This window comes from Pleurodeles waltl, chromosome 4_2 (genome assembly GCF_031143425.1).
Source record: "Pleurodeles waltl isolate 20211129_DDA chromosome 4_2, aPleWal1.hap1.20221129, whole genome shotgun sequence".
Lineage (NCBI taxonomy): Eukaryota > Metazoa > Chordata > Amphibia > Caudata > Salamandridae > Pleurodeles > Pleurodeles waltl.
The window spans coordinates 189,343,080-189,366,889 of NC_090443.1; the positions used below are offsets into that span (position 1 = coordinate 189,343,080).

General features: G+C 48.5%; 1 protein-coding gene across 6 annotated transcripts in view; it reads left to right on the forward strand.

Annotated features, from left to right (window-relative positions):
• ATF6 (activating transcription factor 6) overlaps nt 1-23,810 on the forward strand; it is a 1,225,231-nt gene that overhangs the window by 1,041,842 nt on the left and 159,579 nt on the right. For all 6 annotated transcript variants that reach the window (XM_069231066.1, XM_069231064.1, XM_069231068.1 and 3 more), the window contains one exon: nt 23,138-23,249. In XM_069231066.1, coding sequence (XP_069087167.1) covers nt 23,138-23,249 — 112 coding nt within the window. The remainder of the gene's footprint in view (nt 1-23,137; nt 23,250-23,810) is intronic.

Here is a 23,810-nt window from a genome sequence, read left to right on the forward strand (position 1 = left end):
GCATCCTTTATATTTAGTAACTCTGTGTATTGTGTTTTCTTATGATATTGTGCATATGACACCTGTGGTATAGTAGGAGCTTTGCATGTCTCCTGGTTCAGCCTGAGCTGCTTTGCCATAGCTACCTTCTATCAGTCTAAGCTGCTTGAAACACCTCTTCTACACTAATAAGGGATAACTGGACCTGGCACAAGGTGTAAGTACCTCTGGTACCCACTACAAGCCAGGCCAGCATCCTACATTGGTTGTGCAGCGGTGGGATAAGTACTTGTAACTACTTACCACTTTGTCATTTTGTACTTTTCATAAGAGAATCATATACCAAACAGTTCAGTGTATGTACACTTTTTTTTACAAAGTTCTGAAAATTTTCTTAAAACTTCTAAAAGTTTTCTTCAAGTTAGAAAATGTTTTTTTCTCTGTGCTTTAAAAAGTTCTGAAACTTTTTCTCTCTTCTCACTATCTCTAAACCTTTTGCTTTCATGTCTGTGGTAGATTCTGCTCCCAAAACTGTCAATGCTACTTATGACATTTTGAATTACAAGAGCTTAAGGAGTCTCTGCTTAGATAGAGGTTTAGTTATAGGAAAATACCCTACAACAGAGTTTCTGTTCAACATGCTTATTGTAGATGATGAGAACCAAGCTGGTCCATCAAATAAGAGGTTAGAACATGTAGAAACTTCCCAGTCTGATTCAGGAGAGTTCCCTGAAAAGGGTGGGGAGGGTTCTGAACAGGGTCTGCCCCCTAGCAGGACACTCAGTAATGTTGGTAGTAATGGAGGTTCCCATCACAGTAGGGCATCCTTTATTCCTAGAGGCCAAGTTACCAGGGTCCAGACAGTTAGGGACAGGTCCCCCTCTGAAGTTTCCAATTTGTCTTCTTTGTCAAAGCTTTCCCAACCTACCCTGAGGATAACTTGTTAGAAAGGGAACTCAAAAAGTTGAGGGTTGAAGAGACCAGACTGAAGCTTAAACAGCAACAGCTGGCCTTAGATAGGGAATCCCTAGACATGGAGAAGGAAAGGCAGAGGTTGGGGTTAGGACCCCATGGTGGCAGCAGCAGTATTCCTGATAGTAATCCTGTTAGAGAGCATGATTCCAGGAATCTGCACAAGATAACCCCCCTTACAAGGAGGGGGATGACATCAACAAGTGGGTTGCTGCACTTGAGAGGGCCTGCATGGTACAGGGGGTCCTCAAAGGCAGCGGGATGCTATTTTGTGGCTATCTTTCACTGGAAGGGGTGGGGATAGGCTTCTTACTGTTAGAGAAAGTGAAGCTAAGAATTACACAGTATTGAAGGATGCACTCTTGGATGGATTTGGCTTTACCACTGAACAATACAGGATTACGTTCATAGACACCAGAAAAGAGTTCTCTGAAGACTGGACAGATTTTGTGGACTGTTCGGTGAAGGCCTTGGAAGGGTGGTTACATGGCAGTAAGGTATCTGACTTTGAAAGCCTGTTTTATCTTATTCTGAGAGAGCATATTCTGAATAACTGTGTGTCTGACTTGTTGCACCAATACCTAGTGGACTCGGATCTGACCTCTCCCCAAGAATTGGGAAAGAAGGCAGACAAGTGGGTCAGAACAAGGGTGAACAGAAAAGTTCATACAGGGGGTGACAAGGATGGCAAGAAGAAGGATGGTAAGTCTTCTGATAAGGGTGGGAACAAAGGTAAGCATACTGAGTCTTCATCAGGCCCAAAAAAATCCTCTGGTGGGGTGGTGGGTCCAAATCCTCTTCCAATAATCAACATAAAAAGCCTTGGTGTTATTTGTGTAAAGTCAAAGGCCATTGGGCAACTGATTCCAGTTGTCCAAAGAAAAACACCAAACCTCCCACCACCACAACCCCTGCTGCAAATTCTAGGCCCCCTAGTAATAGCAGTGGTGGTGGGAAACCTACAAATAGCCAACCCAAGGGTGTAGCTGGGCTCACTATTGGCAATGTAGTTGGGGTTGGTCTTGTTAGGAAGACAACAGAGGCTGTTTTAGTCTCTGAAGGTGCCTTTGATTTGGCCACCTTGGTTGCCTGTCCCCTTAATATGGTTAAGTACAAGCAACTTCCCCTAATAAATGGTGTTGAGGTTCAGGCCTACAGGGACACGTGAGCCAGTGTAACTATGGTCATAGAAAAACTGGTCCACCCTGAACAACACCTACTTGGTCACCAGTACCAAGTGACAGACGCTCATAACAACACTCTTAGCCACCCCATGGCTGTTGTGAATCTCAACTGAGGGGGGCTACTGGTCCAAAGAAAGTTGTGGTTGCCTCAGATTTACCTGTAGACTGTCTACTAGGGAATGATTTAGAGACATCATCTTGGGCAGAAGTGGAGTTGGAGGCTCATGCAGCATTGCTGGCCATTATGGGCATATTTTTGCTCTAACCAGGGCTCGGGCCAAAAAGCAAAAAGGACAGGGTAACTTGGATCCTGGAACAATGGACCAAGTGCTCCCTAAAGCTAGGGGGTAGCAAGGGTAAATCCCTACCCACTATCCCTCCCTCTACAGATGATTCCCCTTCTAAGGAAGAGGAATTTCCTCCCTATGCAGAACCTTCACCTGATGAGCTGGCAGCAGACACTGCTGAGCTTTTGGGTGAAGGGGGGCCTGCCAGTGAAGAGCTGAGTGTGGCACAGCAAACCTGTCCCACATTAGAGGGTCTAAGACAGCAAGCTGTCAAACAGCAAAATGGGGATGTCATTGACAGTCATAGAGTATACTGGGAAGATAACCTATTGTACACAGAGGCAAGGCACCCAAAACCTAGAGCAGCCAGGAGATGGATCATTCCCCTGCAGTACAGAGAGTACCTCCTAACTCTTGCATATGGAAAAGACTTGTCCCTTTGTTTCACTGGCCTAGGATGTCAGAGGACACTAAAGATTTTTGCAAGTGTTGTGTGACCTGCCAAGCCAGTGGCAAGACTGGTGTCACTCCAAAGGCCCCCCCAATTCCACTACCTGTGGTTGGGGTGCCCTTTGAAAGGGTAGGGTTGACATAGTTGGCCCCCATTACCTTCCTACTGCTTCAGACAATAGGTTTATCTTGGTGGTTGTGGTCCATGCCACAAGATATCCTGAAGCAATTCCTTTAAGGACCACTACAGCTCCTCCAGTGGCAAAGGCCCTCCTGGGAATCTTTTCCAGGGTGGGTTTTCCCAAAGAGGTAGTATCAGACAGAGGTAGCAACTTCATGTCTGCATACTTGAAAGCAATGTGGAAGGAGTGTGGTGTAACCTACAAGTTCACTACCCCTTACCATCCACAGACTAATGGACTGGTAGAGAGGTTTAATAAAACTCTCAAAGGTATGATAATGGGACTCCCTGAAAAACTCAGGAGGAGATGGGATGTCCTGTTACCTTGCCTCCTTTTTGCTTACAGAGAGGTACCCCAGAAAGGAGTGGGCTTCAGCCCCTTTGAACTCCTCTTTGGGCACCCTGTAGGAGGTCCACTAACACTTGTGAAGGAGGGTTGGGAACAACCTTTAAAAGCTCCTAAACAGGACATAGTGGATTATGTACTTGGCCTAAGATCCAGCATGGCTGACTACATGAATAAGGCCAGTAAAAACCTTCAGGGCAGCCAGGAGCTGCAAAAGCAATGGCATGACCAGAAGGCTGTTCTGATCCAGTACCAACCAGGACAGAACGTGTGGGTATTGGAGCCTGGGGCCCCAAGACCACTCCAGGACAAATGGAGTGGACCCCATCAGATTGTTGAGAAAAAGGGTGAGTTTACCTATATGTTAGACCTGGGCACTGCCAGGAGTCCCCTTAGAGTGATTCATGTCAACCGCCTGAAACCCTACTATGACAGGGCTGATCTCACCCTGCTCATGGCAACGGATGAGGGACAGGAACAAGAGAGTGACCCTCTCCCTGATCTCTTCTCCACCACTGAAGCAGATGCCTTAGTGGAGGGAGTAGTTTTGGCAGAGTGTCTGACTGCAGAACAGAAAGATAACTGCATCAATCTCCTTGGACAATTTTCTGACCTCTTTTCAATTGTGCCAGGTACAACATCCTAGTGTGAACACACAATTGATACTGGAGACAGCCTGCCTGTCGAAAGTAAGATTTATAGACAGCCTGACCATGTCAGAGACTGCATTAAACAAGAGGTGCAGAAAATGTTGGATCTGGGAGTGATTGAGCCTTCTGAAAGCCCATGGGCTAGCCCAGTGGTGCTTGTACCAAAGCCTCACACAAAAGATGGAAAAAGGGAGATGAGGTTTTGTGTAGACTACAGAGGTCTCAATCAGGTAACAAAAACTGATTCTCACCCTTTACCCAGGGCAGATGAGCTCATTGATACACTGGCATTTGCCAAGTATCTTATCACTTTTGATTTGACTGCAGGGTATTGGCAGATCAAATTGGCAGAAGATGCTAATCCAAAGACTGCATTTCCAATTATAGGAGGGCACTACCAATTTACAGTGATTCCCTTTGGTCTGAAAAGTACACCTGCCACTTTTCAGAGGTTGGTGAACACAGTCCTGCAAGGGTTGGAGGCTTTCAGTGCAGCATATCTTGTTAATATTGCTGTCTTTAGCTCAACCTGGGATGAGCACCTGGTCCACCTGTGGAAAGTTTTGGAGGCCCTGCAGAAGGCACGCCTCACTATCAAGGCTTCAAAGTGCCAGATAGGGCAGGGTAAGGTGGTTTATCTGGGACACCTGGTAGGTGGAGAACAGATTGCACCACTGCAGGGGAAAACCCAGACAATCCTGGATTGGGTTCCCCCTACAACTCAGACCCAGGTGAGAGCCTTTTTAGGCCTCACAGGGTATTACAGGAGATTCATTAAAAACTATGGCTCCATAGCAGCCCCTCTTAATGATCTCACATGTAAGAAAATGCTAGCTGTCAGAAAGCTTTTGAGGAGCTCAAACAGGCCATGTGCTCTGCACCTGTCCTAAAAAGCCCATGTTACTCCAAGAAATTAAGTGTTCAAACTGATGCATCTGAATTAGGGGTAGGGGCAGTCTTATCACAACTCAATTCTGAGGGCCAGGGCCAACAAGTTGCTTTTATCAGCAGAAGGTTGACCCCTAGAGAAAAGTGTTGGTCTGCCATAGAGAGGGAGATGTTTGCTGTGCTCTGGGCACTGAAAAAGTTGAGAGCATACCTGTTTGGCACTCACTTTATTGTTCAGACAGACCACAAACCTCTACTTTGGCTAAAACAAATGAAAGGTGAAAACCCTAAATTGTTGAGGTGGTCCATATCTCTACAGGGAATGGACTATACAGTGGATCATAGACCTGGGAGTACCTATTCCAATGCAGATGGACTCATCAGGTCATGGCTAGTCTTATTGTAGTGGGTACCTTGGGTACTTACACCTTATACCAGGTCCAGTTATCCCTGATTAATGGGGTAGTATTGTTCTAGCAGCTTAGTCTGATAGAGGTAGCTATATCAGAGCAGCTTAGGCTGAACTTGGAGACATGCAAATCTCATGCAATACCACTTATGGTTACACAGTACTTATACACAAGTAAAGACAATACTCAGTGTTTCCAAAAATAAAGGTATTTATTTGGGTGACACAGTACCAAAAATATCTTAGAGCCAAAACTCCTTCTGGAGGTAAGTATTATACACAATATATACATTAGTCAACAAAATTAGACAAGTAATAACTTAAAGAACAGTGCAAACAATAGGAAATGCTTTAGAATGCAATGGGAGAAAATAGGTCTAGGGGCAACACAAACCATAAACTAAGAAAGTGGAATGAGAATCACAAATTCCCCCCTAGCCAAGTGTAGTGTGTGCAGAATCGCTGGGAAAGTAAGAATACAGTAAAGGTAAGTAAATTACCCCACTCCAGAGCCCAGAAAAGTAGAAGTTAAGTACTTCACGTTTCCTTAGGACACACTACACCTCGTGATATGGATTACTGCAGTAACCAACCAAGTCTGCAAACACAAACTGCTGGATTCCTGGACCTGAAGACCTGCAAAAGAAGGGGACCAAGTCCAGAAGTCCAAAGAAGTTCCAGGAAGGACAGGAGCCCCTGCCAACCCAGAAGAGGGTGCAAAAGAAGAGTCCTCGGTTAGTCGAAAACTACAGGAATGCACCCTAGGAAGATGCCAGTGGGTTCCTGCATGATGCCCAAGATGTCGTACGAGGTGAAGATGGATGCAGACTTGATTTCGTGTTGGAAGTCGCCAACAAGCCTTGGTTACAACAAATATGCTTTTTGCTTCAAAATGGCGACGCCTGGACCCAGGAGGGACCTGGGGGCCTCAACACTGTGTGAAGAGGAAGAGGGGTCTCTCAGCACTTTAGAGAGCCCTCAGGATGCCAGGCAGCACCTACGGGAGACCCAGGACATGGGGACAAAGGAGGTGCAAAACTCAGTTGGTGCAGCACAACAAAGGAAGGTCCCACGCCGCCGAAGAGCAACTCAGCAAATTGAGCCTCGCAGCATGGAGTGATGGAGACCTGGGTCAGTCCGTGCCGAAAGGAATTCTGCAAATAGTGCACAGAGGCCTCAGGAGGTGAAGAAGACGCAGTACACAGGGGTACTGTCGCTCTCAGGGGAGACAAGGTCTTACCTCCTCCAAATTGCATCAGCAGGACTTCAGGAAAGTCAATGTTGATTGGGTCCACCCTTTGTGTCCTTAGGAGCACGCTCGTCAAGGGTACTGGTCGACGTCTTGGAAGTTGCCTACGTGAGAAGGGGAGTGACTCAGTCACCCCCACAGGAGATTTCTACGGTACTTCTGGTGCAGGGTAAAGACTGGTAGTCCCCAGAGCATGCACAACGTGGAAACTGTTGCAGTTGCTGGCTGGAGGTGAAGTTGCAGAGGCAAAGTATCCCTTGTGGATACTGTGTTGCTGTTACACTGGTTACTGGAGCAGGATGCGGTTGATCCGACGTCAGAGGATGAAGTAGTAGTTGCAGAGGATTCCTGAAGGAAACTTGCAAGCAGAATCTGAAGAGAACCCACAGGAGAGACCCTAAATAGCCCTGAGAGGGGGATTGGCTACCTTATCAGGTAAGGACCTATCAGGAGGGGTCTCTGACGTCACCTCCTGCCACTGGCCACTCAGAGCCCTCCAGAGTGCCCCCACAACTTGCAAAGCAGGATGGCTGAATTCTGGGACACACTGGAGGAGCTCTGGGCACCACCCCTGGGGACAAGGGGTCCCTGAGCCGGTGTAGACTGGCTTATGCAAGGAGGGCACCATCTGTGCCCTTCAAGGCATTTCCAGAGGATGGGGAGGCTACCCCTCCCCAGCCTGTAACACCTATTTCCAAAAGTAGAGAATGTAACACCCTGCTCTCTGAGGAAATGCTTTGTTCTGCCTTCGTAGGACTGAGCTGATTAGAGAGCTGGTTTGGCAGTACAGGGGGTCCATGGTGGAGCCCCCAGGCTGCATGGAATTGGCTCCCCAGTACCAGATTTGGAACTGGAGGACAATTCCATCATCTTAGACATGTTACATGGCCATATTCGGAGTTACAACTGTGAAGTTACACATAGGTATTGACCTATATGTAGTGCACACGTGTAATGGTGTCCACGCACTCACAAAGTCCCGGGAATTCGCCCTGAACTATGTGGGGACACCTTTGCTAGCGCAAGGGTCCCCTCATGTAGGAGGCTGGACTGGCTTGTAGTGAGTACCAAGGGGTACTTGCACCTTGCACCAGGCCCAGTTATCCCTTATTAGTGTATAGGGTGTCTAGCAGCTTAGGCTGATAGATAATGGTAGCTTAGCAGAGCAGCTTAGGCTGAACTAGGAGACGTGTGAAGCTACTACAGTACCACTTAGTGTCATATGCACAATATCATAAGAAAACACAATACACAGTTATACTAAAAATAAAGGTACTTTATTTTTATGACAATATGCCAAAGTATCTCAGAGTGTACCCTCAGTGAGAGGATAGGAAATATACACAAGATATATATACACAATAGCAAAAATATGCAGTATAGTCTTAGAAAACAGTGCAAACAATGTATAGTTACAATAGGATGCAATGGGGAAACATAGGGATAGGGGCAACACAAACCATATACTCCAAAAGTGGAATGCGAACCACGAATGGACCCCAAACCTATGTGACCTTGTAGAGGGTCGCTGGGACTATTAGAAAATAGTGAGAGTTAGAAAAATAACCCTCCCCAAGACCCTGAAAAGTGAGTGCAAAGTGCACTAAAGTTCCCCTAAGGACAAAAGAGTCGTGTTAGAGGGAAAATGCAAGGAAAACACAAATCAGCAATGCAACAACGATGGATTCCTGACTGAGGGTACCTGTGGAACAAGGGGACCAAGTCCAAAAGTCACAAGCAACTCGGAGATGGGCAGATGCCCAAGAAATGCCAGCGGTTGGTGCAAAGAAGCTCTTACTAGGCTGAAGAACTGTGAATACTGCAGGAACGACAAGGGCTAGAGACTTCCCCTTTGGAGGATGGATCCCCCACGCCTTGGAGAGTCGTGCAGAAGTGTTTTCCCGCCGGATGGACGCCAACAAGCCTTGCTACACGCAAATCGTGCGTTTGGCGTTTTTGGACGCTGCTGGGGCCCAGGAGGGACCAGGAGGTCGCAAATTGGACCTGCAGAGAGAGGGGACGTCGAGCAAGACAAAGAGCCCTCACTGAAGCAGGTAGCACCCGGAGAAGTGCCAGAAACAGGCACTACGAGGATGCGTGAAACGGTGCTCGCCGAAGTTGCACAAAGGAGTCCCACGTCGCCAGAGACCAACTTAGAAAGTCGTGCAATGCAGGTTAGAGTGCCGTGGACCCAGGCTTGGCTGTGCACGAAGGATTTCCGCCGGAAGTGCACAGGGGCCGGAGTAGCTTGCAAAGTCGCGGTTCCCAGCAATGCAGCCCAGCGAGGTGAGGCAAGGACTTACCTCCACCAAACTTGGGCTGCAGAGTCACTGGACTGTGGGGGTCACTTGGACGGTGTCGCTGGATTCGGGGGACCTCGCTCGTCGTGCTGAGAGGAGACCCAAGGGACCGGTAATGCAGCTTTTTGGTGCCTGCGGTTGCAGGGGGAAGATTCCGTCGACCCACAGGAGATTTCTTCGGAGCTTCTGGTGCAGAGAGGAGGCAGACTACCCCCACAGCATGCACAAGCAGGAAAACAGTCGAGAAGGCGGCAGGATCAGCGTTACAGAGTTGCAGTAGTCGACTTTGCTACTATGTTGCAGGTTTGCAGGCTTCCAGCGCGGTCAGCGGTCGATTCCTTATCAGAAGGTGAAGAGGGAGATGCAGAGGAACTCGGCTGAGCTCATGCATTCGTTATCTAAAGTTTCCCCAGAGACAGAGACCCTAAATAGCCAGAAAAGAGGGTTTGGCTACCTAGGAGAGAGGAAAGGCTACTAACACCTGAAGGAGCCTATCAGCAGGAGTCTCTGACGTCACCTGGTGGCACTGGCCACTCAGAGCAGTCCAGTGTGCCAGCAGCACCTCTGTTTCCAAGATGGCAGAGGTCTGGAGCACACTGGAGGAGCTCTGGACACCTCCCAGGGGAGGTGCAGGTCAGGGGAGTGGTCACTCCCCTTTCCTTTGTCCAGTTTCGCGCCAGAGCAGGGCTAAGGGGTCCCCTGAACTGGTGTAGACTGGCTTATGCAGAATTGGGCACATCTGTGCCCAACAAAGCATTTCCAGAGGCTGGGGGAGGCTACTCCTCCCCTGCCTTCACACCATTTTCCAAAGGGAGAGGGTGTCACACCCTCTCTCAGAGGAAGTTCTTTGTTCTGCCATCCTGGGCCAGGCCTGGCTGGACCCCAGGAGGGCAGCTGCCTGTCTGAGGGGTTGGCAGCAGCAGCAGCTGCAGTGAAACCCCAGGAAGGGCAGTCTGGCAGTACCAGGGTCTGTGCTACAGACCACTGGGGTCATGGAATTGTACCAACAATGCCAGGATGGCATAGAGGGGGCAATTCCATGATCATAGACATGTTACATGGCCATATTCGGAGTTACCATGGTGAAGCTACATATAGGTAGTGACCTATATGTAGTGCACGCGTGTAATGGTGTCCCCGCACTCACAAAGTTCAGTGAATTGGCTCTGAACAATGTGGGGGCACCTTGGCTAGTGCCAGGGTGCCCTCACACTAAGTAACTTTGCACCTAACCTTTACCAGGTAAAGGTTAGACATATAGGTGACTTATAAGTTACTTAAGTGCAGTGTAAAATGGCTGTGAAATAACGTGGACGTTATTTCACTCAGGCTGCAGTGGCAGGCCTGTGTAAGAATTGTCAGAGCTCCCTATGGGTGGCAAAAGAAATGCTGCAGCCCATAGGGATCTCCTGGAACCCCAATACCCTGGGTACCTCAGTACCATATACTAGGGAATTATAAGGGTGTTCCAGTAAGCCAATGTAAATTGGTAAAAATGGTCACTAGCCTGTTAGTGACAATTTGAAAGTAATGAGAGAGCATAACCACTGAGGTTCTGGTTAGCAGAGCCTCAGTGAGACAGTTAGGCACCACACAGGGAACATATACATGCACACCTATGAGCACTGGGGCCCTGTGTGACAGGGTCCCAGTGACACATACATATAGGCCACAAACCTATGAGCACTGGGGCCCTGACCAGCAGGATCCCAGTGACACATAACAAACATACTGAAAACATAGTGTTTTCACTATGAGCACTGAGGCCTGGCTATCAGGATCCCAGTGAGACAGTGAAAACAGTGACAAACACCCTGACATACACTCACAAACAGGCCAAAAGTGGGGGTAACAAGGCTAGAAAGAGGCTACCTTCTCACACCTCACACTTAGTAACTTTGCACCTAACCTTCAGCAAGTGAAGGTTAGACATATAGGTGTCTTATAAGTTACTTAAGTGCAGTGAAAATGGCTGCGAAATAACATGTGCGTTATTTCACGCAGGCTGTAATGGCAGGCCTGTTTCAAGGGGTTGTCTGAGCTCCTTATGGGTGGCAAAAGAAAGGCAGCCCATATGGATCTCCTGGAACCCCAATGCCCTGGGTACCTGTAGGAGGCTGGACTGGCTTGTAGTGGGTACCAAGGGGTACTTACACTCTGTACCAGGTCCATTTATCCCTTATTAGTGTAGAAGAGGTGTTTCTAGCAGCTTAGGCTGATAGAAGGTACCTGTAGCAGAGCAGCTTAGGCTGAACTAGGAGACATGCAAAGCTCCTACTATACCACTGGTGTCATATACACAATATCATAAGAAAACACAATGCACAGATATACTAAAAATAAAGGTACTTTATTTTTATGACAATATGCCAAAAGTATCTCAGTGAGTACCCTCAGTATGAGGATGCCAAATATACACAGGATATATGTACACAATACCAAACATATGCAGTAATAGCAATAGGAAGTAATGCAAGCAATGTAAAGTTACAGTAGATAGCAATAGGAGCACATAGGTATAGGGGCAACCCAAACCATATACTCCAAAAGTGGAATGCGAACCACGATTGGACCCCAAACCTATGTGAGCTTGTAGAGGGTCGCTGGGACTGTAAGAAAACAGTGAGGGTTAGAAAAATAGCCCATCCCAAGACCCTGAAAAGTAGGTGTAAAGTGCACCTATAACCCCCAGAGAGCACAGAAGTTGTGATAGGGGGTTTCTGCAAGGAAGACCAACACCAGCAAAGCAACCAAAGTGGATTTCCGGACCTGAGTACCTGTGGAACAAGGGGACCAAGTCCAAGAGTCCCGACAAAGTTGTGAGAGTGGGCAGATGCCCAGGAAATGCCAGCTGAGGGTGCAAAGAAGCTGCCACCGGATGGTAGAAGCTGTGGATTCTGCAAGAACGAAGAGGGCTAGAAACTTCCCCTTTGGAGGATGGATGTCCCACATCGAGAAGAAGCTTGCAGATGTGTTCCCACGCAGAAAGACCGCAAACAAGCCTTGCTAGCTGCAAGGGTCGCGGTTAGGGTTTTTGGGTGCTGCTGTGGCTCAGGAGGGACCAGGATGTCGCCACTTGGATGAGGAGACAGAGGGGGCGCCCAGCAAGTCAGGGAGCCCTCACAGAAGCAGGCAGCACCCGCAGAAGTACCGGAACAGGCACTTGGAAGAGGAGTGAACCGGAGTCCACCCGAAGACACAAAAGGGAGTCCCACGACGCTGGAGGACAACTCAGAAGGTTGTGCACTGCAGGTTAGAGTGTCGGGGACCCAGGCTTGGCTTTGCACAAAGGAAATCCTGGAAGAGTGCACAGGAGCCGGAGGAGCTGCAAATCACGCGGTACCCAGCAATGCAGTCTAGCGTGGGGAGGCAAGGACTTACCTACACCAAACTTGGACTGAAGAGTCACTGGACTGTGGGAGTCACTTGGACAGAGTTGCTGAGTTCCAGGGACCATGCTCGTCGTGCTGAGAGGGGACCCAGAGGACCGGTGATGCAATCTTTTGTTGCCTGCGGTTGCAGGGGGAAGATTCCGTCGTCCCACGGGAGATTTCTTCAGAGCTCCTGGTGCAGAGAGGAGGCAGGATACCCCCAGAGCATGCACCACCAGGAAACAGTTGAGAAGGCGGCAGGAGAAGCGATACAAGGTTGCAGTAGTCGTCTTTGCTACTTTGTTGCGGCTTTGCAGGCGTCCTGAGCAGTCAGCGGTTGATCCTTTGGCAAAAGGTGAAGAGAGAGATGCAGAGGAACTCGGATTAGCACTTACATTCGTTATCTAAAGAATTCCCCAAATTAGAGACCCTAAATAGCCAGAAAAGGAGGTTTGGCTACCTAGGAAGGAGGATAGGCTAGCAACACAGGTAAGAGCCTATCAGAAGGAGTCTCTGACGTCACCTGATGGCACTGGCCACTCAGAGCAGTCCAGTGTGCCAGCAACACCTCTGTTTCCAAGATGGCAGAGGTCTGGAGCACACTGGAGGAGCTCTGGGCACCTCCCCTGGGAGGTGCAGGTCAGGGGAGCGGTCACTCCCCTTTCGTTTGTCCAGTTTCGCGCCAGAGCAGAGCTGTGGGATCCCTGAACCGGTGTAGACTGGCTTATGCAGAGATGGGCACCATCTGTGCCCATCAAAGTATTTCCAGAGACTGGGGGAGGCTACTCCTTCTCAGCCCTGACACCTTTTTCCAAAGGGAGAGGGTGTAACACCCTCTCTCTGAGGAAGTCCTTTGTTCTGCCTTCCTGAGCCAGGCCTGGCTGGACCCCAGGAGGGCACAAACCTGTCTGAGCAGCTGCAGTGAAACCCCGGGAAAGGCAGGTTGGCAGTACCCGGGTCTGTGCTTTAGACTTGGGGGATCATGGAATTGTCTCCCCAATGCCAGAATGTCATTGAGGTAACAATTCCATGATCTTAGACATGTTACATGGCCATGTTCGGAGTTACCATTGTGACGCTATACATAGGTAGTGACCTATGTATAGTGCACGCGTGAAATAGTGTCCCCGTACTCACAAAGTCCGGGGAATTCGCCCTGAACGATGTGGGGGCACCTTGGCTAGTGCCAGGGTGCCCACACACTAAGTAACTTAGCACCCAACCGTCACCAGGTGAAGGTTAGACATATAGGTGACTTATAAGTTACTTAAGTGCAGTGGTAAATGACTGTGAAATAACGTGGACGTTATTTCACTCAGGCTGCAGTGGCAGGCCTGTGTAAGAATTGTCAGAGCTCCCTATGGGTGGCAAAAGAAATCCTGCAGCCCATAGGGATCTCCTGGAACCCTAATACCCTGGGTTCCTCAGTACCATATACTAGAGAATTATAAGGGTGTTCCAGTATGCCAATGTGAATTGGTGAAATTGGTCACTAGCCTGTTAGTGACAATTTGGAAAGCAGAGAGAGCATAACCACTGAGGTTCTGATTAGCAGAGCCTCAGTGAGACGGTTAGTCATCACACAGGGAACACCTACAGGGTACACTTATGAGCACTGGGGCCCTGGCTGGCAGGGTCCCAGTGACACATACACTAAAACAACATATATACAGTGAAATATGGGGGTAACATGCCAGGCAAGATGGTACTTTCCTATAGTACCTAGGTACCATATACTAGGGACTTGTATGGGAGGTCCAGTGTGCCAATTAAAATTGGTAAATTAAGTCACTAGCCTACAGTGACAAATTTAAAAGCAGAGAGAGCATAAGCACTGATGTTCTGATTAGCAGAGTCTCAGTGACACAGTCAAGCACTATACAGACACACACATTAGGCCATAAACTATGAGCACTGGGGTCCTGACCAGCAGGATCCCAGTGAGACAGGCAAAAACATACTAACATACAGGTAAAAATGATGGCAACATTCCAAGGAAGATGGTACTTTCCTACACTGTGTAGGAGAGTACCATCTTGCCTGGCATGTTACCCCCATTTTTACTTGTGTGTCAGTTTGTTTTTGCCTGTCTCACTGGGATCCTGCTAGCCAGGACCACAGTGCTCATAGGTTTGTGGCCTGAATGTGTTCCCTGTGTGGTGCCTAACTGTCACTGAGGCTCTGCTAATCAGAACCTCAGTACTTATGCTCCCTCTGCTTTTAAAATTGTCACTATAGGCTAGTGACCATTTTTACCAATTCTGATTGGAACACTGGAACACCCTTATAATTCCCTAGTACAGTGGTTTCTAAACTGTGCGCCGCGGCTCCCTGGTGCGCCGTCAAAACTAGCCAGGGGCGCCGCACACAGTCTGGAAACCACTCGGAGGTGCTTTGAATCGGTAGCTTTTCATCGTGGTATTGGAAACAAAACCCCCTGCATTAATTATTGTGATCAGCGGAGGGCGCCAAAGTACCATTAATAATATCCCTATGACAAAAGAACAAAAATAGTTTCCAATAAATGGTTTTCAGCAACCTGAAGGAGAGAATAAAGAAGACAAACTGTAAATAGTGTAGGTACAGGTACAGGCTGGGATTACGTTCCCCCACCCGCCAAAAAAAAGTAACATAATGGGGAGCCGTGGCCAACACAGCCAATAGGTCAAAGGAGCCGGGGATCGAAAAAGTTTGGGAACCACTGCCCTAGTATATGGTACCTGGGTAACCAGGCTATTTGGGTTCCAGGAGATCCCTATGGGCTGCAGCATTTCTTTTGCCAACCATAGGGAGCTCAGACAATTCTTACACAGGACTGCCACTGCAGCCTGAGTGAAATAACGTTCACGTTATTTCACAGCCATTTTACACTGCACTTAAGTAACTTATAAGTCACCTATATGTCTAACCCTCATTTAGTGAAGGTTAGGTGCAAAGTTACTAAGTGTGAGGGCACCCTGGCTGTAGCCAAGGTGCCCCCACATAGTTCATGGCAATTTCCCCGGACTTTGGGCCAGATGTAGCAACATTTAGAATTGCAACCAGCAAATTGCGAGTCAGAGCGACTTGCAATTTGCGAGTCGCAGTTCAGAATGTTGGATGGTGTCCCTGACACCATCTGCGATTCGCATGGGGGTCGCAAAGGTCCACCTCATGAATATTCATGAGGTAGGTCGCAATTTGCAACCCCCTTGCGAATGGCGGCCCTCACAGGGATGGTGGCCTGCTGTGGACAGCAGACCAACATGTCTGTGACTGAGTTTTAATAAAGCAGTTTTTTGTTTGTAATGCAGCCTGTTTTCCTTAAAGGAAAAGGAGATGCATTACAAAAACGAAAAATGAGAAGTTTTCGTTTAATTTTTTCAGAGCAGGCAGTGGTCAATAGGACCACTGCCTGCTCTGAAAAAATGTTTGCAGTGCCATTCGCGACGGGGAAGGGGTCCCATGGGGACCCCTTCCCTTTTGCGAATGGTTTACCACACATTACAAAAGGGTGCAAAGTGCGATTGGTTTGCAACCGCGTTCGCGGTCACAAAGTAATCCTGCTTTGCACTGCGACTCGCAAAGAGGAAGGGAACACCCCTTCCTAATTGCGACTTGCAAACCCGTTTTGCGATTCAGCAACCAGGTTACCGAATCCCAAAACGAGGTTTGTGCATTGCAAAGTGCTTTTTGCACGTTGCAAACAGCGAAATTTGCAAAAAGCTGTGTACATCTGGCCCTTTGTGAGTGGGGGGGGGGGCACCATTACACGTGTGCACTACATATAGGTCAATACCTATATGTAGCTTCACAATGGTAACTCCGAATATGGCATATAACATGTCTAATATCATGGAATTGTTCCCCCATGGCAAATCTAGTATTGGGTTGCCAATTCCATTCATTCCTGAGGCTCCAGCATGGACACCGGTGTAGGAAAGTACCTTCTTGCCTTGCATGTTACCCCCATTTTTACTTGTATGTATGTTAGTTTTTGCCTGTGTCACTGGGATCCTGCTGGCCAGTACCCCAGTGCTCATAAAGTATGCCCTGTGTGGTGCCTAACTGTATCACTGAGGCTCTGCTAACCAGAACCTCAGTGTTTATACTCTCTCTGCTTTTAAAATTGTCACTGCAAGCTATTGACTAATTTTACCAATTCTGATTGGCACACTGGAACACCATTATAATGCCCTAGTGTAGGAAAGTACATCTTGCCTGGCATGTTACCCCCATATTTCACTGTATATATGTTGTTATAGTCTATGTGTCACTGGGACCCTGCCAGGCAGGGCCCCAGTGCTCATAAGTATGTGCCCTGCATGTGTTCCCTGTGTGATGCCTAACTGTCTCACTGAGGCTCTGCTAACCAGAACCTCAGTGGTTATGCTCTCTCTGCTTTCCAAATTTGTCACTACAGGCCAGTGACTACATTTACCTATTCACATTGGCATACTGGTACACCCATATAATTCCCTTGTATATGGTACTGAGGTACCCAGGGTATTGGGGTTCCAGGAGATCCCTATGGGCTGCAGCATTTCTTTGCCACCCATCGGGAGCTCAGACAATTCTTACACAGGCCTGCCACTGCAGCCTGAGTGAAATAACGTCCATGGTATTTCACAGCCATTTTTCACTGCTGTAGGAGGCTGGCCAGTACTTAGACCTTGTACCAGGTCCAGTTATCCCTTATTAGTGTAGAAGAGGTGTTTCTAGCAGCTTAGGCTGATAGAAGGTAGCTATAGCAGAGCAGCTTAGGCTGAACTAGGAGACATGCAAAGCTCCTACTATACCACTGGTGTCATATGCACAATATCATAAGAAAACACAATACACAGATATACTAAAAATAAAGGTACTTTATTGTTATGACAATATGCCAAATGTATCTGTGAGTACCCTCAGTATGAGTATGCCAAATATACACAAGATATTTGTACACAATACCAAAAATATGCAGTAATAGCAAAAGGAAGTAATGCAAGCAGTGTAAAGTTACAATAGTTTGCAATAGGAGCACATAGGTATAGGGGCAACACAAACCATATACTCCAAAAGTGGAATGCGAACCACGAATGGACCCCAAACCTATTTGAGCTTGTAGAGGGTCGCTGGGGCTGTAAGAAAACAGTGAGGGTTAGAATAATAGCCCACCCCAAGACCCTGTAAGGTAGGTGTAAAGTGCACCTACAACCCCCAGAGAGCACAGAAGTCTTGATAGGGGGATTCTGAAAGGAAAACCAACACCAGCAAAGCAACAACAGTGGATTTCCGTACCTTAGTACCTGTGAAACAAGGGGACCAAGTCCAAGAGTCGCGACAGTGTCGAGAGTGGGCAGATGCCCAGGAAATGCCAGCTGAGGGTGCAAAGGAGCTGCCACCGGATGGAAGAAGCTTGGTGTTTTAAAAGAACGAAGAGGGCTAGAAACTTCCCCTTTGGAGGATGGATGACCCACGTCGTGAAGAAGCTTGCAGAGGTGTTCCCAGGCAGAAAGACCGCAAACAAGCTTTGCTAGCTGCAAAGGGCGCGGTTAGGGTTTTTGGATCTGATGTGGCCCAAGAGGGACCAGGATGTCGCCACTTGGATGAGGAGACAGAGGGGGCGCCCAGCAAGTCAGGGAACCCTCAAAGAAGCAGGCAGCACCCGCAGAAGTACCGGAACAGGCACTTAGAAGAGGAGTGAACCGGAGTCCACCTGAAGTCACAAAAGGGAGTCCCACGACGCCGGAGGACAACTCAGAAGGTTGTGCACTGCAGATTAGAGTGTCGGGGACCCAGGCTTGGCTGTGCACGAAGGAAATCCTGGAAGAGTGCACAGGAGCCGGAGCAGCTGCAAATCACTTGGTACCCAGCAATGCAGTCTAGCGTGGGGAGGCAAGGACTTACCTCCACCAAACTTGGACTGAAGAGTCACTGGACTGTGGGAGTCACTTGGACAGAGTTGCTGAGTTCCAGGGAGCACGCTCGTCGTGCTGAGAAGGGACCCAGAGGACCGGTGATGCAGTCTTTTGTTGCCTGCGGTTGCAGAGGGAAGATTCCGTCGACCCACAGGAGATAACTTCAGAGCTCCTGGTGCAGAGAGGAGGCAGGTTACCACCAGAGCATGCACCACCAGGAAACAGGCGAGAAAGCGGCAGGAGAAGCGATACAAGGTTGCAGTAGTCGTCTTTGCTACTTTGTTGCGGTTTTGCAGGCGTCCTGAGGAGTCAGCGGTCGATCCTTTGGCAGAAGGTGAAGAGAGAGATGCAGAGGAACTCTGGTGAGCTCTTGCATTCGGTATCTAAAGAATTCCCCAAAGCAGAGACCCTAAATAGCCAGAAAAGGAGGTTTGGCTACCTAGGGAGGAGGATAGGCTAGCAACACAGGTAAGAGCCTATCAGAAGGAGTCTCTGACGTCACCTGATGGCACTGGCCACTCAGAGCAGTCCAGTGTGCCAGCAACACCTCTGTTTCCAAGATGGCTGAGGTCTGGAGCACACTGGAGGAGCTCTGGGCACCTCCCCTGGGAGGTGCCGGTCAGGGGAGTGGTCACTCCCCTTTCCTTTGTCCAGTTTCGCGCCAGAGCGGGCTGGGGGATCCCTGAACCGGTGTAGACTGGCTTATGCAGAGATGGGCACCATCTGTGCCCATCAAAGCATTTCCAGAGGCTGGGGGAGGCTACTCCTCCCCAGCCCTGACACCTTTTTCCAAAGGGAGAGGGTTTAACACCCTCTCTCTGAGGAAGTCCTTTGTTCTGCCTTCCTGGGCCAGGCCTGGCTGGACCCCAAGAGGGCAGAAACCTGTCTGAGGGGTTGGCAGCAGCAGCTGCAGTGAAAGTCCGGTGAAAGGCAGTTTGCCAATACCCGGGTCTGTGCTAGAGACTCCGGGGATCATGGAATTGTCTCCCCAATGCCAGAATGGCATTGGGGTGACAATTCCATAATCTTAGACATGTTACATGGCCATGTTCGGAGTTACCATTGTGACGCTATACATAGGTAGTGACCTATGTATAGTGCCGCACTCACAAAGTCCGGGGAATTTGCCCTGAACGATGTGGGGGCACCTTGGCTAGTGCCAGGTTGCCCACACACTAAGTAACTTAGCACCCAAACTTCACCAGGTGAAGGTTGGACATATAGGTGACTTATAAGTTACTTATGTGCAGTGTAAAATGGCTGTGAAATAATGTGGGCATTATTTCACTCATGCTGCAGTGGCAGGCCTGTGTAAGAATTGTCAGAGCTCCCTATGGGTGGCAAAAGAAATGCTGCAGCCCATAGGGATCTCCTGGAACCCCAATACCCTGGGTACCTCAGTACCATATACTAGGGAATTATAAGGGTGTTCCAGTATGCCAATGTGAATTGGTAAAATTGGTCACTAGCCTGTTAGTGACAATTTTGGTATACAGAGAGAGCATAACCACTGAGGTTCTGGTTAGCAGAGCCTCAGTGAGACAGTTAGGAATCACACAGGGAACACATACATATAGGCCACGAACTTATGAGCACTGGGGTCCTGGCTAGCAGGGTCCCATTGACACATAACAAACATACTGAAAACATAGGGTTTTCACCATGAGCACTTGGCCCTGGCTTGCAGGATCCCAGTGAGACAGTGAAAACACCCTGACACACACTCACAAACAGGCCAAAAGTGGGGGTAAAAAGGCTAGGAAGAGGCTACTTTCTCACAGAGGGTCCCACATCAGTAGGGCATCTTTCACCCCTAGAGGCCAGGTTACTAGGGTCCAGACAGTTAAGGACAGGTTTCCCTCTGAAACTTCCCACATTTCCTCTGTGTCCAGCCTCCTACACATTCCTTGGTAAATGCAACACAAGAAAAGGAAAAGTTGCAAGGCTGAAGAGGACGAGCAAGGTCCAGGGACTTGACCCACGGAGGGGAGTCCGGGGTGACCCTCAGTAGTCGGGAGAGTCACCAGAAGCAGTTGCAGCCCCCACAGGCAACCCACAGGCAGCAGGCACGCAAGTCACAGTCAGACCCAGTCAGTACACCTGAAGAGGGCTCCCAAGTCGCAGGAGCAGCAGAGAGGAGACAGTGCTTTTCAGGAAGAAGTGGTGGGGGCCGGGGCTACACAGAGCCTGAAGATCCCTTGGAGCAAAAGCAAACAAGACTTGATAGCTGCAAGAGTTGTGGTGCACAGGGGTACTGTCCTGCAAGGAGAAGCAAGGCCTTACCATCTCGGAAGTTGGACAGCTGGCAGAGAGGACCAAGGGGATCACTCCAGACCATCACCAGTGATGCAGGATCCACGCAGTTCCGGAGGAGAGCAGATGCATGCAGTCGCTCGTCGTTGAAGTTAGTGCCTGCGAAATACTGGGGAGTGACTCCTTCACTCCAAGAGAGATTCCTTCTTACTTCTTCGTGCACGCTGAAGTCTCCACCTCAGAGGATGCACAGCCGGGGACATTTCACAGTTGCTGGAAGGAGCCGGAAAAGCAATGATGCAAAGCGGAGTCGTCGCTGAAGTTACAGATTGTTGGTTCCTGAAGAGTTCATTTGCGGGTCCCAGTGGCCAGATGATGAAATAAAGAATGCAGAGTAGTCCTGGCGGAATCTTGCATGTCGGATCTGAGGACCCACCCAAGAGGGAGACCCTAAATAGCCCTAAAAGTGGGTTTGGTCACATGCAAGATGACTATGTATCAGGAGGGGGCTGTGATGTCACCTGCCTGACCTAGCCACTCAGATGCTCCCAGGGGCCTCTGCCCATCTTGGATTCAAGATGGCAGAATTGAGTGGCTACTTGAAGGAGCTCTGGGTGTGGTGATGGATAGGGGAGTGGTCACTCCCCTTACATTTGTCCAGATTCGTGCCAGAGCAGGGAACGAGGGTCCCTGGACTGGTGCAAACTAGTTTATGCAAGGAGGGCTCCAAATGTGCCCTTCAAAGCAAACCAGCCTTCTAACACCTGTTTACAAGGAGGAGGGTGTCACCTCCCTCTCTCACAGGAAATTCTTTGTTCTGCCTTCCTCTGCCTCAGCTGGTCAAGCAGCAGGAGAGCAAAAACCTGTCTTAGGGGTGGCAGCAGCGAGGGGTGCCCGGAAAAACCCAGAAGACTGGTAGGACCAATGCTGGGGTTCCTCTAAGTAGCCCCCAGAGTGCATCGAATCATACAACCAATACTGGCAACAGTACTGGGGTATGATTCCGACAAGTTTGATACCAAACATGTCCAGGTTCAGAGTTACCATTATGTAGCTGAACACTGGTAGTGTCCTGTGTCCAGTACACGGGTAAAATTGATTCCCCGCACTTACGAAGTGCAGTGTAATGGTGCTGAAGTTCGTAGGGGCACCTCTGCCCCTGCAGTGGTGCCTCACACACAGGGACCTGCACCCTGCTCTCTAGGCTATGAGGGCCTACCATAGGGGTGACTTACAGTGACCTGGTGCAGTGACATGTGAAAGGGTGCGTGCACCTTTTCACACAGGCTGCAATAGCAGTCCTGCAGACACATTTTGCATGGGCTCCCATGGGTGGCAAAGTACACGCTGCAGCCCATCAGGAACCCATGGTACCCCAATGACCTGGGTACCTAAGTACCATATACTAGCGACTTACAAGGGGGGCACCAGTATGCCAATTGTGGGGTGTGCAAAGTCCTAAGCAACCAAATTTAGGGGGAGAGAGCACAGTCACTGGAGTCCTGGTTAGCAGGATCCCAGTGAAAACAGTCTAAGCATACTGACAGCAGGCAAACATAGGGAGGTAACTATGCCAAAGAGAGGGTACTTTCCTACACTGGGGCTAGTTAGCAGGATCCCAACACAGGCTCAGTCAATTTAGTATCAGATATCAGGCAAAAGTGTGTGTGTGGGGATGTAACCATGTCAAAGTGGGCACTTTCATGTAGTTGTTACTAACAACTCAGCTTTGCCCAAGGGTTGCAGACCAGTATGTGACGTTACTACCTTCTCTTCATTGCCTTGCCTAAGGGACTAGCAGTAGGATTGTCACAGTCTGACCAGCAAATGAAGCCAAGGGCAGCGAACATTTTCCTCAGTTGTTCTGTCAGCAATAAGCATAATTAATGTCTTTTTAGTCTTGAAGGTGTACCGCAATAGCCACAAAGACAAATTCTCCAAGGTGAACCTGCTCTCAGTAACTGCTGGACATGGTGGAACGATGTGCCCAGCAAGTGAAGGGATTGGAGCTTCACCCTGTCATCAGTACCTGCTTTGTACAGATGAAGTCTGTCACCCAGAGGTACTGGGAGTAGGATGACTGAGTCCAAGGTGTGATTGTATGCGTGCTTGTAGTGCCTCAGACTTAGTACCTTGGGAGTCAAGAATAAAAGCTTGGTGTTGCCAGTGCCCCTGTATTCAGAGGTGACCATCAGGCACTGTGTTGGAAGAACTGCTTCCATGGCATGGTATGGTTGAAAGCTATGTCTCGCTGAACATTCTTTTTGCCTAATGTGTTTCCTGTCAATACTATGGTAGAAGGACTGCCTACAGCGCTAGACTAAGGACTTTGGCAAGTGATTATTTCCCATTGAGTGCCACCAAAGTCTGTTCCTTGTTGGTACTTCATATCAGGGTACAGAGCTTCATAAATTATCTCATTCCAAAAATTTAATGAAAAAAATTTACAATAAGGAATGCTTTGGACACAGTGCAGTAACTTTTTTCACGCATGGTTTCACCAATGCAGTTACTATACAACATTGAAAAAATCTTCAAGTTCTGCTTTTTGAGGATAAACACACCATTCGGATTATTTTTCTTTTCCTGTTTTTTCCATAATATTAAAACATTAGCTATATTGTTTAGTTTATAATATGTATGCAATAGTATCACAATCCCTAAAGTATGCTGCAATCTGCTGTGCTATTAAAATCCTGCCAGTATTTAAGTGATTTTTTTTTTCTTGATTGGCAGAAACCCAGGGAGTGAGTTGCAAATTTATTATGCATCACCAAGAAGCTATCAAGACTTCCTAGAAGCTCTGCAACGGAGAGGGGATACGTTTTATGTGGTGTCCTTTCGGAGGGTGAGTTTAAAATGTTATTGGTTTCCAGAGCATTGTAATTTGGAAAGACAAATGTGAAATAAGGAATCTATTGGCCTCATATAATAAATATGGTACGTCATGCTCTTATAGGAAAAAAAAACAGGTTTGATACCCCCAACACTCCGCGTCACCAGATGTTGGGTTACTCTCACTCGTAGCTTCGCACACACCCAATGCATGTACCAGGGGAAACAAAGAACCTTATACAATACAGTGTTGGTCTTATAGAGACTTCTAGTTGCAGATTCCTTACCTTAGAATTTCCCCCAGGTGTCAGTCTGGATCCAGAGATTTTTCTTCGAGCAGTATCCCTGCATGCCGCTGAGTGCCGTTGGTCGACTCTGGGTACGCCGTTGGCTTTGTGGTCACCGGGTATGATGTGGTGGGTCATATATAGGTGCCACCCTGGCATGCTGACCTCAGTACTTTTCTTTCTGCACAAGCCTGCGTTCAGATCCAAAGAGATCTACCCCTACAATCGCTTTTTGACTGGCCTTTTGACTTTTTGTTGACGTTTTCTGACTTCTTGGTGTGATAAGG